The following is a 14,899-nucleotide window of genomic DNA, read 5'->3' as shown; positions in this document are numbered from 1 at the left end:
TTGAGCCTCTTGCCATGGCTCTCGGAGTCGGGGAGGTGGAGGGGTTTGGTGCGAGGTGGGGAGGAGCACTGAGTGTCGTTGTATGCGGGCGACTTGCTGCTGTATATAGCAGACCCGGTGGGGGGAATACCGGAGGTGATGGAGATTCTTGCTGAGTTTGGGAGTTTCTCGGGCTATAAATTGAACCTGGGCAAGAGTGAGCTGTTTGTCGTACACTCGGGAGATCAGGAGGAGGGAATTGGTAGGCTCCTGCTAAAGAGGGCAGTGAGGAGTTTTAGGTACCTGGGGGTTCAGGTGGCTAGGAGCTGGGGGACTCTGCACAAGCTCAATTTTACTAGGTTGGTGGAGCAGATGGAGGAGGAATTTAAAAGGTGGGACATGCTGCCGTTGTCGTTGGTGGGTAGAGTACAGTCCGTTAAAATGACGGTGCTCCTGAGGTTCTTGTTTTTGTTTCAGTGCCTCCCCGTTTTCTTTCCGAGAGCCTTTTTTAAGGAGGGTGAACAGCAGCATTCTGGGATTTGTTTGGGCGCACGGGACTCTGAGGGTAAGGAGGGTCTTTTTGGAGCGGGGCAGGGATTGGGGGGGGGGGGGGGGGGGGGGGGGGGGGGGGGGCTGGTGCTGCCCAACCTCTCTGGGTACTATTGGGCGGCTAACGTCTCGATGGTACGTAAGTGGGTAATGGATGGGGAGGGGGCAGCATGGAAACGGATGGAGATGGCGTCCTGTGGAGGCACGAGCCTGAAGGCACTGGTAATGGTGCCGATGCCGCTCCCTCTAACGAGGTACATTACGAGCCCGGTGGTGGAGGCTACCCCCCCCCCCCCCCCCCCCCCCCCCCCCCCGGGGAATATGTTCAGGTACCTTCAGGTCACGGCATTTGCTAGGCGGCAGGTGGAGGGATTACCTTTTGAAGCCCCCGTGGGGGGTAAGGGATAGAGTACTTTCGGGGGTGTGGGTCGGGGATGGGAAGGTGTCTGACATCTACCAGGTGACGCAGGAGGTGGAGGAGGCGTCAGTAGAGTAGCTGAAGGCTAAGTCGGAGGTGGAGCTGGAGGAGCAGATTGAGGAGGGGACGTGGCTGAAGGCTAAGTGGGAGGTGAAGCTGGAGGAGCAGATTGAGGAGGGGACGTGGGTGGTTGCCCTGGAGAGGGTGAGCTCCTCCTCTTCATGTGTGAGGCTTAGCCTCATCCAGTTTAAGGTGCTGCACCGGGCCCATATGTACAGGTCTAGGATGAGTAGGTTCTTGGGGGCGAAGACAGGTGTTCGGGGAGTCCAGCGAACCATGCCCATATGTTCTGGGCATGCCCGGCACTGGAGAAATTCTGGAAGGGGGTGTCGAGGGTGGTAGGATCCAGGGCCAAGCCAGGCTGGGGACTCGTGATATTTGGGTGGAGCTGGGAGTGCAGGAGGCGAAAGAGGCTGATGTTTTGGCCTTTGCATCCCTAGTAGCCCGGCGGAGGATCTTGCTGCAGTGGAAAGTTGCGAGACCTCTGAGTGTGGAGACCTGGATTAATGACATGGCGGGGTTCATTAAGCTGGAGAGGGTCAGGTTTGCCCTGAGGAGGTCGGTACAAGGGTTCTTTTAGGAGGTGGCAGCCTTTCCTTGACTTTCTGGCTCAATGATGAGGAACTAGGTCAGTAGCAGCAGCAACCCGGGGGGGTTTAGGGGGATGGGGGGTTTAGGGGGATAGTATTTAAGTTAATTTGCTTATTGTTAATTTATTTTGTTGTCTATTGGGCTTGGGGGGGGGGTGGGTTTGTTATATGCGTTGTTATGGGTGGGGGGGTGTTTATTATTGTTATTGCTATTATTGTTCTGTTGATATTTTTCAAAAATTCCAATAAAAATGATTTACCAAAAAAAAGTGTTCAATAGGAGTACCTCCAATCCATAGATTAAAGCAAATTACTGCAGATTTTGGATTCTGAATGGAAAATCTCAGCAGGTTTGAAAGCAATCCATATTGGTTTATGACCCAAATAGTTCCACTTGCAACTTTCCAGCACTGCCAGTTAAATCTCATCTAAATGGATGAGCTTTTTCAACAAAATGGAAATTACGAATAAAACCTCTTAACTGCTCACATTTCATGGTAATTTTAGTATAAAAGAGCAGTCTTGTATTTGTCCCCCTAGTTACATTAAAACATTTCAGGACTACTGATGAAAACAAACTTAATTTTCAAGTCTTTAACTTTTTTTTCCAAGCTTAGTTGTGTAAGCCTCCCTTCTGCCAGGTCCCCCTTCTTCCTTCCAATTTACAACATCCATATGATCTGATTTATTTTCCACAGTCTTAACACTTTTTAGCCTCGTCACTTCTCTTCAACCTAATAGTGAAGAAATTTTTTTTTTGCATGCTGCTCAAGTTGAATTAGATCAGAGCTTTCACCTGTGGTATGGTTAATATCCTGCTCAAAACTTAATTTTAAAATCTAATTCTGACTGGTTCCATCTTATTATTCTCTAATATGCCATGCCTATTTGTATAAACTTGTGCTTTTCTATTTTTTGATGTTTCCTTTTTCTATTCACTTGTGCCAACCATTCATTTCCACCCCACCCCTTGAGTGTGGGTGTATCAAAATTTTTAGGGGCAGTTTAGCATCGCCAATTCACCTAGCCTGCACATCTTTGGGTTTGTGGGGGTGAGACACATGCGCACACACGGCGAATGTGCAAACTCCGCATGGACAGTGACCCAGGACCACATCAAACCCAAGACTTGCAGTGTCGTGTGGCAGCAATGCTCAGCTGCCTGTTTTTCTTCTCCCCCGCCCTTCTTTATGGATGTTTTACCAATATGAGTGAAATTTCTCCAGAGATGTGTGCAGTTTGACTAACTTCTTGGTTATGGAATTATTTAAATTTGGAATTAAAAGTTGGCTTCACTTGGATTGCATTTGGCAAAAATCTGATTTCAATTTGACTTCCATTCTTGAATAACCTCAACTGATTCCAATTGAAGCCCTGACAAAGGCATTTTCAGTTTGAAATAATTGGCCAAACTATACTACCTAAATCTACAAAAGAAATGTATTTTTAATGCATGTCACTCCCTGCCTCGCCATTTCAAGGATGGCGCAGCAGCCCCTGGGGGAGGAGAAGAGGAACGGAACAGAGGGGGGGAGAGAAGGGAGGGAGAGATTCCTTTCTACCTTCTAACACTTGAACCCTATTGTCATTTTATTCTACTTGTATTATGAATTGGCATAGCCGAACTTTTAAGAAAGAACTTGCAGCTGTCAGAAAGCTAAATTAGAATTACAAGAAATTGCTACTTCAAGCATTGTCGTCCCTGAACTTGACTGTAACCTTGTGCAACCTTTATTATTTTGCAACCCTTGCTGGCCAAGGATGAATGCGTGCTTTGCGGTTGTGCAGAAAAACAATTTGGAGCTAGATTCTTAATGAGAAATGGGTTGTGTTGTTTCCTTTGACTAAAATGCTTTTGCTTTTGTACAAAATGCAGTTTCAGTTATTCCCCCAATGTGCTCTTGTTCACTATTCAAGTCAACTAACATTGGGTCAATGCTGATGGATTTTCTTGTATGACTCATTTTTCAGGTGGTGTGGGTACTGCTGTGACACAACTGTGTAAAATAGTTAAAGATGTGACCATCTTTGGCACTGCCTTGGCATCTAAACATGAAACCCTCAAAGAAAACGGTGTGACTCATCCCATCGACTACTCCACCCTGGATTATGCTGAAGAAGTTAGAAAGATTTCTCCCAATGGTAATGACGTGAAAAGTGGGGCAACACTATTTCCTTCCACTGGCTAGAAGATAGCAATTAAAGTTGACATCAGATTGTACATCCTTCATGCCTTGTTTGCCATTACCCGATGGGCTACTAAATTAAGTACTGGGCAGAATAATGGCTATAATCTTAATGTGGTTTAGTTTGCATCGCATAGTATTTCGAATTACAATTTTGACTATGCAGATCTTCTCCACCTTTTTTGTTAAATACTGGTTTGCATGTCTACTCACTTAATCAACTGGTCATGTAACTGCCGTTCCACGATGTTGTTCTTCTTTAACTTGTTTTATCTTTTTTCCTTTCTCCCTTCAGGTATTGACATTGTTTTGGATCCCCTTGGAGGCGGTGACACGACTAAAGGCTTCAATTTGCTCAAACCAATGGGAAAAATAGTATTATATGGTAAATAACATTTTTGGTGTATTTGCAATTGTTGACTGGTGCATCAGAAGAATTGCTCTAATCACTGGCAACATTGTAAACATTCTTTTTAATGAAATATTTGACACTGGCCAAGGTTGTGCATGTAGCATTTTTATTCTTGTTCTGGGACATTGGGATAACACCAAATTAATTGCCTCCCCTAGTTTCTGGGACATTGGGATAACACTAAATTAATTGCCTCCCCTAGTATCCCTGAAGTGGCGGTGACCTTTTTCTGACCCACTTTAGCTCTTGCAATGACTCTGCTCTCTGTGGCGTTAGAGAGAGAACTAAATAATTTTACACATGTCTGTTTCAGGATAGTGAGAGATTTTAATAGCCACCTCAAGTTAGAGATTTCTTTATTTAATTTTGTGGTATGACACAATAATATTTCTCTGCTCTGTTTATCTGCTCCTGAGCATTCGAGCCAGTCTGTGGGTCTGGAGTTGCATATAGGCCAACCTGCATAAGGATAGCTGATTGCCATTCCTGAATTTTGGACAGTCCAGCACTTATTTCATGATCACTGTGCCAGTTGTTTTTTTAAAATATTTTTATTCTCCTTTTTCATATTTTCTCCCGAGTTTACACCCATCAAAGATAAACAATAATCATTAACAAGTATGTCAATCCCCATAACAATGACCCCTTCCTCCCACCAACCCCCAAACATTAGCCCGCATGTTTACATAAACAAATGACAAGGAATCGGGGATTACCCATAGTCACCCTTAATATACACAGCCCCCCCCCCCCCCCCCCCAAACTAATGTTCGATGTTATCCAGTTCTTGAAAGTGCATAATGAATAATGCCCATGACTTGTCGAACCCCTTAGTCCTTCCCCTCAGTTCAAACTTAACCTCTCAAGGGTCAAGTGTTCCAACAGGTCCCCCCCCCCCCCCCCCCCCCCCCCCCCGCCACGCCAGGGCACAGGGTGGAGAGGCTGCTCTCCATCCCAGCAGGATCCGCCTTCAGGCGATCAACGAGGCAAAAGCCCCCCGCCCCCCCCCCCCCCAAAACCACGCAACACACACATCTTCTACTCCTTCTAAGAATCGGCTCATCCTCGCCCTCGTGAGGTGCGCGCTATATACCACCTTCAGCTGTATCAGCCCCAACCCCACATGAAGTGGAGGCATTTGCTCTCCGGAGCACCTCACACCAGACCCCCTCCTCTGTAACCTCTCTGAACTCTTCCTCCCACTTTGCTTTGATCCCTTCCAGTAGTGCCTTATCCTCTTCCAAAATAGCTCCGTACGTCGCTGACACTACCCCCTTCTCCAGTCCCCTTGTCATCAGCACCACCTCCAGCAATGTGGAGGCCGGTTCCTCCGGGAAGCTCTATCTCCTTCCTGGCAAAATATCGAACTTGCATGTATCTAAACATTTCTGCCTGCTCCAGCCCATACTTCGCTTCCAGCTCCCTCAATCCTGCAAACTGACCCTTGAGAAAAAAATCTTTTAGCGTCTTAATCCCCTTCTCTTCCCATTTCCGAATACTTCCATCCCACTTCCCTTGCTCAAATCTGTGGTTCCCCATAATCGGGAATTTCCCTTGACCCTGCCCCCAACCCGAAGTGTTGGCGAAACTGCCTCCATATTTTCAATGAAGCTATTATTACCGGACTCCCTGGGTATTTCCCCGGAGCTATCTGGAGCGGCGCTGTTGCTAGTGCTTTCAGCCCCGACCCCCTGCACAAACTCTCCTCCATTCTGACCCAGTGGGAATCAACCCCGCTGACCCAGCTCTGTACCTTCTCCACATTCGCTGCTCAGTAGTAGAACATCAGGTTCGGGAGACCTAAACCCCCTGCCTGCCTTCCCCTCTGTAGCAGCACTGTGCCAGTTTTAATGGGTTCAAATATCACCGGGTAAAATGACTGAATTTGAACTTGTGGCTCTTGGCTACTAACGGGATACAATGACCATTAAGCTCCCATACCTGGAGGTTACTGTACTCTGCAAGAAACTGTTTTGCAGCAGTACACATGATGGTCTGTTGCGTCATTAAATTGTAGAATGAATCTGTTTGTGCAGTGTTGGATGTTTTTACATCCATCTCAACAAGTGCACATTCTATTATAGCCCTGAAAGTGGAGTTCTGCTAAGGATAGATTAATGTGGGTGGCACAATGACTCTGAGGACCAGGTTCGATCCTGGCCCTGTGTCACTGTCTATATGGAGTTTGCACATTCTTCCCCCCCCCCCCCCCACCCTGTCTGCGTGGGTTTCACCCCCACAACCCAAAGATGTGCAGGGTGAATTGGCCACACTAAATTGCCCCTGAATTGGGGGGGGGGGGGAAATAATTGGGTACTCTATATTTTTTAAAGTAGATTAATATTTCCTTCCCTGTTGATGATCTGCAAAATAAGTTTACTGGTATTATTAAAACCTGGTCAAAGGTTTGGCAAGCCATGATGTGGAGATGCCGGCGTTGGACTGGGGTGAGAACAAACCTGTTGGACTTTAACCTGGTGTTGTAAAACTTCTTACTAAAGGTTTGGAAAGGTTGAAATTTAGTTATAATGAGCATGAGGGCAAAGCATTGGAATCTGACTTGGCAAAGTGACTACAGTAACCTCCAGCTGGTTAATGAGCATGCCCATGTGGATTCTGTAACCTTTACAGAAGATCCCGGCAAATATCGGGCAGGATTCTCCATTTAGTCTACTCGCTGCCAGCGAGGATGGAGAATTTGATGCTCTGCCAAATCTCCACTCGTGGCAGCAGGCAGAGAATCCCACGAGTGAAAGCAGCAGGAATGGAGAATCCCACTGGCATGGAGAGAGTGGGGAATCAAAGTCCATTACCTGACTTATGCCTCATAATTTTTCTTTTAATTGAATGGGCTAATACTGTAGATATACAAAGCACCAGCTAGGTATGTCTTGGAATAATGTAAAGGTTTCCAATCAAATTGTCAATGGTCAAAAGTGAAGGATTGATGCAGGTACAATATATTGCCTTGGAATAATGACCTATTCCCCTCTTGAGTTAACTGCAATAAAGATTGTGTGGCATTTAAGAAATCATATCCACAGTATCTCATTTGTGTTGAGCGTTAAACTGATTGTTACCAAACAACTCCCTATCAGTCTGTCATAGAGCAGTACGATAAAGAATTGTGGGTGGTGTTTCTAACCATTAACAGCTGAAACTTGGAATTGTTGGATTTTCTGGATTTTTTCTTTAGTTTAAACAGTTATTGGTCCTTGCTGGATGCTAATTGCTTCAAGCAAATTGAACACTTGGTCATTATTCATCATAATATCATCATGGCAAACTGTGATTGGTGTCTTAATATGACTAGATTTTCGCGTTGCCTTCAAGCCACAGAAATAGTGATGACTTGTGGGACAGAGAAAGCAGCAGCCTGACTAGCTTCCGACATTGGTTCCTGCCCTGCTCCGGTGCAATGTGCCTTGGTATCTACCCAATGAATATCTGTACAGCAGAGGTGATGGGGTCTGACATACTTGCAAACGTTTGCTACTTTTAAGATTTCGATTATACGCATTTTGTTTTCCGGGAGCTGTAATCATTCTCCTTTGTGTTTTAGTTTTAACTGTGCTTCTGCCCCTTTGCACTTGTGGGTCTATGGCACATGGCTGACTCTGATCATCGGTGTTAAATGTAAATACTAGGGCAGCGCAGTGGGTTAGCACTGCTGCCTCATGGCGCCGAGGTCCCAGGCTCAATCCCGGTGCTGGGTCACTGGCCGTGTGGAGTTTGCACATTCTCCCCGTGTTTGTATGGGTTTCGCCCCCACAACCCAAAGATGTTCAGGCTAGGTGGATTGGCCATGCAAAATTGCCCCTTAATTGGAAAAAAATAATTGAGTACTCTAAATTTAAATACTGGATAAATGTCACCTAAATTAGATTTTATTTTAAAAATCTGGCTAATTGGTCCTCCATGACATAACCTGACACTGGGCGTCTCCTAACGGTCCTGAGGTAGGTTGTTTTTCCCCCACCCTTGGCAGCATTGTCACCTTCCATTCTAAACCAGGGGCTGGTTTAGCTCACTGGGCTAAATCGCTGGCTTTTAAAGCAGGCCAGCAGCACGGTTCGATTCCCGTACCAGCCTCCCCGGACAGAGGCCGGAATGTGGCGACTAGGGGATTTTCACAGCAACTTCATTGAAGCCTACTCGTGACAAGCGATTTTCATTTCATAATGGGGCTTTTCATTGAATCACCACTGCAAAAGCCACATTCATGTTTGTTTAAGCATTTGGCTATAGGAGCTGGCTTTTGCATAGCGGGAGCAGTGTTTCCCCAGGCTTCTACATAGTTGCAGAGCATTTGTTAGCAGCACAAATCGTGCCGATGCAATTGGCACTGTTTAAACAACCAGCAAGGTGGCTTAGTAAAAGCAAACTTCAGGAAAAGTGATGGGAATCTCATTTTCAACTTGATTTTAAGAGCATTATTAAACTAAATTTGACAGCCGCCCTTCATCTAGATGCCCAAAAGCTTGAGTGTCTAAGGTACTTGGAAGAGAGCTTTATGGGACATGGCAGCTGAAGGCACAAGGGGTGATTAGGACTGTGGGGATAGTGAGTGGGTGAGGCCATGGAGGGAACTAAAATCAGAGTCCCAATTGTTGGAACATGGGCAACAGTTTTGAATGACCAAATTTAAACAAATGAAACTAGGGGAGCTAGCCTGGCCACAAATGTGGTGGAATAATCCCAGAGGTAACCAAGGCATGCATGAGGGTTTTGGGAGCAGATAGGCCGAAGATGTGGTAGGAAGCTCGCCTGAAATAATACAACAGGTGGCGTTGGTCTCGGACAGCTCGGGGAGAGGGATGGAGTTGGTGGTTGGAACAGAAAATGATGATAATGTTTGGTGGCTTAATCTTCCTGATAAATTAGAGGGAAAAGTCTGGATGGCTGACAAGTAAACTAATGACTTGGAGACAGTGGAGGTAAAGCTGGAGCTGGCTTTTTGACAGCATGTGAAAATGGACACCCATGCTTTTTGGATGTCACCAAGGGTGAGCATGTCAGTGAGAAATAGGGGGCCAAAGATCAATCCTTGGGACACCAGAGGTGAAGGGAGGCCAGGGTCTGGTTATGCCGAGGTAGATTAAGAATGAAACTAGGTGAGTGCAGTCCCACCCAGTCTGATGGAGCCATGTCAAGTTTGCAGAAAGGTTGAGATGCAGGTTTACCTTGCTGCACTGGTGGGATGACTTGCCTTGCTGCACTGGTGGGATGACTTGCCTTGCTGCACTGGTGGGATGACTTGCCTTGCTGCACTCGTGGGATGACTCTCGAGCTGTTTTGCTACAGTATTATGGCTGGGGCAGAAATTTTGATCTATTCCAGTAGTAATGGACTTGGAAGTGGGGGAGGACGAGAGAGCGAAACTCCTTATTCAAGAACCTTGAGTTGGGACAATAGCATAATTTGGGAGGTTGGGTCAGTTTTGCAGCCTTTCCGCCTGAGGGTGATGGCAAATTTTGACGATAGATTCTTTGATCTTGACCTTGCTCATTGGTAGGTAATCCATGGAATTGGGTGGGACATATGTTACACCCCTAACTTTGTTGGAAAGTGCAGTCAAGAGTGTAAAACCAAACTTCCAATCTGGTTAACTTCCTAATTTGAGATGTGTTGTTGGAATTGCCACGTTATTATTTAAAAAAATAAATAAATTTAGATTACCCAATTATTTTTTCCAATTAAGGGGCAATGGCCAATCCACCTACTCTGCACGTTTTTGGTTTGTGGGGGCGAAACCCACGTAGACACGGGGAGAATGTGCAAACTCCACACGGACAGTGACCCAGAGCCGGGATCGAACCTGGGACCTCAGCGCCGTGAGGCAGCTGTGCTAACCACTAGGCCACCGTGCTGCCCCTCCATTTTATTTATTTTTTAAAAATCCTGGCATCTGGCTTCACTTTCAGATACTGAAGCTTAAATTTCAGCAGGTGTTGGTTCAGTTCCTTCCAACCCTCTAAATGAGGAAGAAACATCCAAGGTGTTCTGTTGGCACCTGCCATGAGTCCTGGAGCAGCATATCCTAGGCAACCCCATTTATTGGGAATAATTCACTGAAGCCTATACTAGCTTCATGAGACCATGGTGGCAAGGTTAGTATTTAATGTTTGGGTGACATTTGGTCACAAATCAGATGGGCGATTTGGGACCAATGTTGAAATCCAAGGCCACTCTTTGCATCCATGGCTGCTCGCTCCTCACTCCACTGATTTTATCATGGCAAAATAGGATTCCAGTTGCAAGACTGAGCAACTGTCTCACATTGCTGCCCCCTCGTGCATCATGCAGTATCATTCAATTTGTGCACAGTGACAAAAGGCAACGGTTGAGTGGAAATGGATTGTGGACTCCACAATGTCAAGCTCCAGGTCCCAAAAGTCTCGATCTTGATATCTCCCAGGATGTCATCAAAATGCAGCCTTATTTTGGGGCCAGGTATTTGCCTCAAAATGCAACTTGCAACTGCACTATAGCACCGCTTCCTATAGATCGCAGGGCAATACTACTCCCTCATCTTGTGGTAATCAATGTCCTAAAAAGGGCTTCACTGAATTATGATGTTTAATTGTGCCACAGCCTTTGCTCTGGTAAGCTTCTGTACTCCAATTTTGAAGGTGGGTTCCTAATGGGAAAACTAGGCTCAGCTAGCCCTCCAAACTGTAGGTATTTTGTGCAATGTGGTAGCTCGGCTCCATTTTATTAGTGCTTGTATTTTGTACAAGAGAATGCTTCACTGATTTTATTAAAAAGCTGCCCAAAACACGCTGAAAAGCACTACCCATGTCTTGGTCAAATGCTTGGCAGTGTGATAGTGTATATCTGATGGGAATTAATTTGCACAGAACCTGCCTTTCCATATCTGTTGGATTGCTTCACAGGTTTTGAACTGTAGACAGTTATGTTGTCAAATGGGAATCAATTTTTGCAGAACAAGGTTCCACGAAAGTTTGGATAAAAGACTAGTTAATCTGCTTTGGATCAGGTTAGCTTATGGTGTGCAGGTCTTTAAGTGCCTGCCTTAATACATTAAAAGAAATAGTTTTATAATACCAGTACAGTGGGTAGTGGAAAAACATCATTATACTTGTCATTTTTGATAGTTATGATAATGCTAGGGCCATCAATCTTCACCGTTAAACAGAAGGCAGTGGAAATTTGCCAAAGTTCCTCCTAATGGGCTGCTTCCCTAACTTTTCCTGCAGGTTATAGGAAGATGCCTTTGTTGCTGGGAGGGGAGGGAGCCAGGATTGCATTCTGCAGATCGACATTGTGAATAGTGACAGGAAAAATGTGCACAGGAGAGTGGAAGCCTGCAGCTTGCATTTGTACTTGTTGTTACCTAATTTTTGTAGTGCTATAAATCATGAGCCTTGAGGGAAGGAAAGGCTTTGCAGGCAAATTGGTGTTCAGTGAAACACAAAAACAATTCCTGCCCAACATTGTTTAATGAATATTTCCTGGCTGTGTTTCAGACATGAAGCTGTTCCTTTTTGTATATCTAGTCTCGGTTTAAAACAAACTCGAGGGAGGTTACTTTAACTGTACATCCTGAGAGGCTGGACAATCTAGCTTTGAAGATCTGGTGCAAATGTGTGGAAAGGCCATGGCATTGTGGTATGTCAATAGGCTAGTAGACCTGGTTTCAAATGTGTATTCTAATTCAATAAATATCTACAATTAAATCTGTTAATGACCACTGTTTAAATGTTGTAAAAACCATTGGGGAAGGAAATCCTGGTCTATCTGCAGACCCACTGCCCTTTTTTTATTTTCTAGGCCATTTCATTCAGTTCAAGGGCAGTTGGGGATGGGCAGTGATGCCCACACCCCAGATATGATTTTATTTTCCTATCTTGTGTGAAGACAATCATTTAAAAGATTTAGGGTACCCAATTCTTTTTTTTTCCAATTTGAGGGGCAATTGAGCATGGCCAATTAACCTACCCTGCACATTTTCTGAGTTGTGGAGGTGTGACCCACACAGACGCTGGGAGAATGTGCTAACGCCTCATGGAAACTGGGCCGGGATTGAACCCGGATCCTCGGCGCCGTCAGGCAGCAGTGCTAACTGCTGCATCACCATGCTGCCCTATTCATTTGAAATTTAATGAGGCTTTCAGACATTTAAATCTAAACTGGCCAAATTCCTAATTGCTCATTCACTGTTATGTTCCCATCACGGTGCACCAACGGTGCATAATCCCATTGCTGGCATCTGGGAGAGAGGGGATACTCCTCATGAGGTGTATTTATTTCTTTGTGGTGGGCAAGGTGAAGCTGTCATAGGCCGTGGGGGTGGAATATGCAAGATAGTGCGGCCAAAAATTACTATGTGGAGATAAAGTTTGTGATGGGCACAGATCAGGGTGGAGGTTCGATGCTAGCCAGTTGGATATTAGCCGATCAGTTGAGGCAGCAGGCAGCTGCTTGGGAAATTGAACAGGTGAGGTGGGATTGGTGATGATGCCGGAGGGGGGGGGGGCTTTCTGTGGCAGGATGCGGATGTGGGGAATTTTGTCGATGCGTTCGAGAATGTGAAGAGACAGGGATTGGAAGTGCCATTAGGGTTGCAGGAGATAATGGAGTGTGTGGGATTGATGCAATTTGGGAAGTCACCAGGGTTGGGTGGCTTCCTGGTCAAATGTTATAAGCTGTTTTTGGCAGAGTTGGCACCCCGTCTCCTAGATATGTATAATTAATTGTTGAAGTGGAGTTGCTGGCCATATTGCGCAGGCTTCTATTTGTTGGTCCCAAAGAAGGATAAGGACCTGATGGGGTGTCGATCTTGTAGGACCATCGCCCTACTAAACACAGATGGGAAGATTTTTAGTGAGGCGCTTGGAAGGGGATCTATGAGGTGGTCTGAGGACCGGATAGGGTTCGAAGTGTCATTCAATGGAGACGGAGAAGGCCTTTGACCAGGTGGAATGCCGGTACCTGTTCGAGGTCCTGAGGAGTAGTCCTGTTGTCATCTCTTAGAATTTGGAATCGGTTGAGGTGGCATTTTGATGTAGGACCTGTATTGGTACGGCCCCGATATGTGGGAGGAATGGATATGTGGGAGGAATGGATGTGATGTATGGGAGTTGGCACAGGGAAGAGCTGGTGGTTAGGGACCTCTTTGTATGTAGGAGGCAGATTTGTGGAGCTAGCAGAATTGCAGGAAGAATTCTAATTGCCAATCTGGGGCACAAGAAGTAGCTGCCTGCGTTCCCTCTGCTACCAAAGCAAATGTAACCCCGGATGAACAGGAAGACTGGTGGATTGGGGATATTTATGGATGATTGATGGAGATGGCGAAGGGGACTAAGCCAAAATGGGAGGAGGAATTGGGGATGGGAGCTTGGGTGAGGAGCCCGGAGTGAAATATTGCACCAGATCAATTCAACCTTGTCCTCTGCTGGGATCAGCCTGATGCAGTTCAAGGTGAGTAGGGCTAACATGACACTGGGTGGGGGGGAAGACGAGGAGGAGCGCAGCAGTGGTCTTCAAGACCCTGTCAGATGGTGGGGGGAGGTTATCATGTCCTTGGCAATTTTAGAGATTGTTGAGCAGTCAAAACAATCCCCAATGTGTGGCCTTCACCTCTCTGCCCCAGTGACTCTTGAGTTGGAGGTTGGCAGCGCCCCTGGGGATCTGCGTGGTTGGGGGATTTGGGTTCTTAACTCTATATACAAGTTTGTTCTTTTGAGGGTCAGCAGAGGGTGTTTTATGCATGGTGGAGGCTTTGTCTGTTCGTCGCTGGGAAGGGGGGGGGGGGAAGAAATGTTCATATTGGGTTGTTTTTGGAATAAAATAACTTTTTTAAAAATTGGAATGTGACTTGCTTTCACTGGCTCCCATTCTTGGCCCTTCATTTCCCAGAATTCTTGCAGTCTAATATCACCAGTATTCTTTAAATCTGCTTAATGTCCATTCATAAACAAATTGTGAACACTTAAGACTTTTGAGCTAAGAGTTCTAAAACAATTGTTGGGCGCTTCCACTTGGTGATCAACTGGTTAATTGATTATTCCTGGGACTTGGCCATTTTATGTGTCGACAATTTCATTACAGAAGTATTGCATTCTTTACATTGTCCAGAGACCAGGGGTCCATTTTTGAGTCAGTTTGGAGAAGAAATTTTTAAATTGACACAGCTGTGGACACTGTTAATAAATTTGGCACTGTTTAAAATTCCCTTTTTTTTTTGTTTGGAGAGAGGGAGGCTTCTCACATTAACTCAGAGGTCTCCATTTTAACTTGACTCCTGAAATGGGAATCTTATTTATGCAGAGTGAGTGAGATTGGAGCGGTTATTGACTCAAATCTCCGCCTGGCTATGCCTAAGGTGTATAGTTAGGAGCCCAGGTGTGAACCCAAAATTTAATGTGGTTAAAAATTGCTGCTTCCCTAAAATTGTAGATTATTGGACGAAATTTGTGTGGGATATGGCTCACTGTCCCCTGGTGAGTTTTGTTATCTTGCTTTTCTGGTACCCTCTTGTTCATGTCTTGTGTGGGTGGGAATTTCTGCTCGTGTGTGCGCAGTGACCTTTCACCAAGTCTGCTTAATAGTGGAGAAATGCAAACCATTTGGATGAAATGGTGGGGGGGTGGGGGCTATATTTGCCACCCTGGCTGAGTACAGATAGCTTGCAGTGTGTAATCCTAACCCTGACCAAATTGAAGAGAAATTCCATGACCTC

At 45.6% G+C, this 14,899-nt stretch overlaps 1 protein-coding gene across 1 annotated transcript in view; it reads left to right on the top strand.

Annotated features, from left to right (window-relative positions):
- vat1 (vesicle amine transport 1) overlaps positions 1–14,899 on the top strand; it is a 43,340-nt gene that overhangs the window by 13,204 nt on the left and 15,237 nt on the right. The window contains exons 3-4 of the mRNA XM_038778961.1: positions 3,568–3,738; positions 4,078–4,167. Of these exons, the coding sequence (XP_038634889.1) occupies positions 3,568–3,738; positions 4,078–4,167 (261 nt within the window). The remainder of the gene's footprint in view (positions 1–3,567; positions 3,739–4,077; positions 4,168–14,899) is intronic.

Source organism: Scyliorhinus canicula, chromosome 19, assembly GCF_902713615.1.
Source record: "Scyliorhinus canicula chromosome 19, sScyCan1.1, whole genome shotgun sequence".
Taxonomy (NCBI): domain Eukaryota; kingdom Metazoa; phylum Chordata; class Chondrichthyes; order Carcharhiniformes; family Scyliorhinidae; genus Scyliorhinus; species Scyliorhinus canicula.
Note: the sequence above shows the minus strand (reverse complement) of the source record. Positions and strands in the feature narration are given on the sequence as shown.